At 32.9% G+C, this 4614-nt stretch overlaps 2 protein-coding genes across 2 annotated transcripts in view; both read right to left on the bottom strand.

Annotated features, from left to right (window-relative positions):
- On the bottom strand, positions 676 to 1428 carry LOC107624207 (30S ribosomal protein S31, mitochondrial). Its single transcript, XM_016326689.2, has one exon. The coding sequence runs from the start codon at positions 1339 to 1341 to the stop codon at positions 1087 to 1089; it is 255 nt and encodes an 84-aa protein (XP_016182175.1). The 5' UTR covers positions 1342 to 1428; the 3' UTR covers positions 676 to 1086.
- The window catches only part of LOC107624056, a 3176-nt gene continuing 2036 nt past the window's right edge, over positions 3475 to 4614 (bottom strand). Inside the window, exon 2 of the mRNA XM_021113450.1 lies at positions 3475 to 4093. Coding sequence (XP_020969109.1) covers positions 3871 to 4093 — 223 coding nt within the window. The 3' untranslated portion in view covers positions 3475 to 3870. The remainder of the gene's footprint in view (positions 4094 to 4614) is intronic.

Below are 4614 nucleotides of genomic sequence, written 5' to 3'. Positions count from 1 at the left end.
GAACAATGAAAAAATAAAGCATATAATAATTCATACAATCCCCAATTGGAAGAGAATAATGAAAACATTCAGCATATAATGACCGAGGCAGAAACCAGTTTGAACAGAGCATATTGGAAGAGAAAAAATGGAAGATAGTCACAATCTAAGCAAATGCTACTTGATTGGCAGAAAACGTTACTATGAACAAATGCTTCTTGATTGATATTATCATCCATAACTGAAATTAACTGTTACAATCTAAGCACAAGATTAAGAAACTAACTCCTATGAGAATTAAGAAACCGGTAATTCAATTCCAAAGATTTGTTAACGGAAATAACATATTGATAGCAAAATTGCTAATCAAATACCAAAATGACATTCATTTTTGTTTTCAATAATGATTAATTACAAAACTTCTTTTATAATTTTGCAAAGGAATCGCCACAAAACCCCACATAGAATGAAATCAAATTGTAATTAAAAAGGGAACACGGATAGTAAGAGAGATATAATGCTTCTCCTACAGAAACCATAACTTAATTCCAGCAAATTCACTAAGCCAGTATCAATTTATCACAAGAATCAGTATCAATTTATCATCAAGAAGTAAACCAGTAACAGAGTTAATCAACCAAAGAGTCCAAGAACAAGCACTGACTGATTACCTTCGGCGAGGGCAGTGAGCAGAGATTTGAGGGAGAGCGACAGACGACATATTATAAGATATCATAGCTCAAAACATACACAAAATTAACTAATTGTTTCTTTACTAAATCATTCTGAACACATTAAAAACTAAATTAACCAAATCACATTTTTTTATGAACTGATTAAAAAAAAAAAAGTAAGCAAGAAAAATTAACTAATCTTTGGTACCCTTCGAACGAGCAGAGTATGAAGGAGAGGGAGCAACAATGTGACGCGGAGAAGCTAGCAGCAGCGAACGACGAAGCTGGACCTGGCGACGCGGCGGACGAAGGAAATGTGCTTCTCATACCCGAACCTCCCTCACACGGATATGAGGCTAATCTAGTAATTTACTTATTGTTACCCCAAAGCAGGAAGAACATAATTCAAAACCCTAGAAAGTAGATGCAGCAGTCAAATGAGCTTGAAAGGGAGAGGCCAAGGAGTGGACCTGGGGACTTCGACTTTGTCCTTGATGCGTTCTATCATCTTCTCCTTCTTCGGCCTAGCGTTACCGTACGATCCCTTGAATCTCTTCCCCTTCTTCGTCTTCTTGTCACCTCGCCCGCACACCGTAGGTAAAGCTACTCCTCCAGACGCCGTCGAGGACGCCATCAACCACCTTGCAGTGGCTGCTATGCCGCACCGCTGCATCGCACTGCTCGCCATACAGATACAGATACCTTCCACTGAGGATGCGGAAAGCTCATGGTAGAAACTAGAAAGACCTTCTGCACGATATTATGGGCCAGGCCCAATCACCATAGCTTGGGCTGTCTCTCACGGCCCTAAACCCAAAACTTTTATTTTCTTATATCAGAAATTTTTTTCTTTAGCATTTGAAACTCTTATTTCTTCATATCTAAAATTTGGCTGCTATAATAATAAAAAATATCAAAGTAAAATGCTTCAAGAAAGAAGAGAAAGAACATAGACAAAAACATAAAAGAAAAAAAAATAGAAAATTGAATCATTTATTGTGAGTTCTTGATAACATTTTGACTATAAAAAATTTACAATAATTAATATTCATATATTCTATCAGATATTCTAATATTATTTATATTAATAAGTATAGATTATGTAACTAATGAAAATATTATGTTCTTCTTTAAAGATTGTTTATGTATTTGTTGGCTACCAAATTTTTCTCCTGTTTACAATTATTAATGTGTTCTTCAATACAAGACTATTGTTATTGTTCATCCTATGACTAGTAGTGAACAATGTTCCATGTGCACCTTACTTCTAGTTAACAAGACAATGATAATTATTTAATCTTCTATCCATAGCAAAACACTTAATCTTATTACTTATGGATTTCATAATGCACAGATTGCCTTACTAAAAACACAATTACACAACTTAAAAAAAAAGGTAATGCCTAATTTAGTTTTTGGAATTCGTCAAAATTGTCTCGGACTTTGAAAATAACCAAATTGGCTTATAAATTTATAAACTATGATTTTCTATTCATCATTAATTCAACTCCCGTTAACATAATATTAATCTGAAACAATGATATAGTGCCAACGTGACATTTTTAATGATAAAGTAATGTGGTCAATGAAATAGTAACGTGACATTTTCAGTGCCTCGGACAAAATTTGAGCTGAGTATTCAACGAGACGTCTTACGTCTTTTTAGTCTTTTAGGATTTTGTTTTTATTTTTCTTTTTTGTTTGGTTGTTTTTCTTTTTCAGTCACAAAAAAAATTAACTAAGTATATGATTTTTTATTTCAATAGAGTACTTTAGGCAATAAGTTTAGATGCGAGAAAGAAACAATGTTTCTTCTATTGTTAGATTGTTCTCTTGATAAGATTGATGAATGTGAGTTGGAAGGTATGAATACGCTAAACAAATTGCTGCTATAAATTAAAGCATAGCCAAACGAGGAAGTATTTGCTTGTGTGGTCTTAGATCTTTATCATTAGCTAGATTTAAATTGGAATTAAGTCATTAACCAAATTAAGTTATTCACTAAGTTAATCTAATTAAGAGACTCACTGATGTCAGTGAATCAAGAAAATTAGAGAACACTCGATATTACAAACATGAAACATTGGATGAAATTAATCTTAACATTTATATCATTCATTACATTCTCATCTTTTTATTTGTTTTTTTAGATTTTAGATTTTATTTATTTATTCATTCTATTCTTTGAATGCTCAAATAATGAATTTTTTTTAAAGCAAATTTTCTACCTGATTAATAATCTTCGAAGAAAAGATAATTATTTTACTATTTTTTTTATTACTTGTGAGTTGTGATCGGTGCACTTGTCCTAACTGAGATTTTATAATTCGGTAACAAAAATAATAAAGGAGAACTTATTGGCTATTTTGGCCTAAACATTTTAATGAATTATTTTTGAAAAGATAATTCCACGTTTATATGATGCCGATGTTGACTTTGTTGGCCATAACACTTCTTTTTCCAGCCTTTTGTCCTTTAAAAATAAATAGTCATTCACTGGGTGGAATCAATTATATTGATTAGGAAAGAGCATCTATCATCATAAACCAAATTTATTCTAAATGCTAGGAGTCACCTCAATAGAATCTTCACATCTATTAACTTTGTTTTAAAGTGGCATCCATCTAGCTTTTCTCTTTTTTTTTTTTTTTAAATAGTATTCCTAAATCCGATAGATCAAAGACTAATTTACCACAAATCTAAACTTCATTTAAAGATTTGTTATTGACCAATAAATTATTACATACACAAGACGAAATTCAAATCTTTGACACTTGTTTAAGCGAACAAGTGAATTGACCACATGACTCTAGCTTTATTCTTGTAAGAATATCATTTTCAATTTGACATGTGGCCCAATGACAGAACAAATTCATCAATAAAATGGTGTGTTCCCTAAAAAGCAAGAAAGTAAAAAGGATAGACTATTGCAATGCTTGGACTACTATGGAAGGAAAAAAGGTTCCAACCTTATAAGTCAAGGACAATAATGGAATCAAAATATTACAAACCAATACAATAGAGACAACAAATACAGCTAATCCTGATTAACAAGCAGCATCTTGATCATGCATCTGTTCTTGCAACAAGGTATAAAGGATAAAACTGCTGTTACATATCACCATCTGTGAGGTTTTCTTGCCACAATTTTATAGGGCAAGGATGCAAGCTCGCCGGTGCCGGTCAGTGGTCCAGGAGATAAATAAAATCACATAGATTATTGTTTAGAACATTCAGGACATGAAAAGTAACCTCTGGCTTGACATTTTACACAAGATATCTGCTTGACCTTTGATTGATAACCAAGATTTTCATACAAGTCATCCATGAGGTTACTACCGAGTCTTAGAATTCCGCCTTCTTTGACTGAGCCAGTTCCTTTACATCTAGAACAAGCTAATCTCCTCAGATTGCCACATCGCCTGCACATCCCCAGTGCACTGCAATCAAGGGAATATATGTTAAAACTTGAAAGAACAATTGAAAAATTTTAACAAATAGAAGTCTCAGTAAGTGTTTGTTTACAATGTCATTTGCATTATAGTTTCACATAATCTACGTTGTTATATTTATCTTAATATCATTAATTCTTGTGCTGCAGGTGCCAAAGTGTGAGTACCATTAAAAATCTGTCACCATAATTCACTTGAAACATTAGTGCACGAGAAAAATTCAAGGGTCTGAAAGATTCAACACCACGACATTGAATCAGATTATAGAAACGGCCAAAAGGCAATGGAAAATTGATGCCATATAAAGACTCCCACAATTAGAAAGCAGCAACAATGACTTCAAACACTCTTGGGAGTGTGAAAAACTTCAAGACTGACTCAAAGTCAATCTTTGCATGATCCAATAACACTATGTGAAGATGTTATAAAGCAGACCTACAATGGACCCAAAGAATACTAGATTCTGGGATGATTTAGGACTATTTAATTTTTAATATGGTATGAGAGTA

This window comes from Arachis ipaensis, chromosome B10 (genome assembly GCF_000816755.2).
Source record: "Arachis ipaensis cultivar K30076 chromosome B10, Araip1.1, whole genome shotgun sequence".
Lineage (NCBI taxonomy): Eukaryota > Viridiplantae > Streptophyta > Magnoliopsida > Fabales > Fabaceae > Arachis > Arachis ipaensis.
The sequence above is the reverse complement of the archived record's forward strand: the minus strand, read 5'-3'. Positions and strand labels throughout refer to the sequence as shown.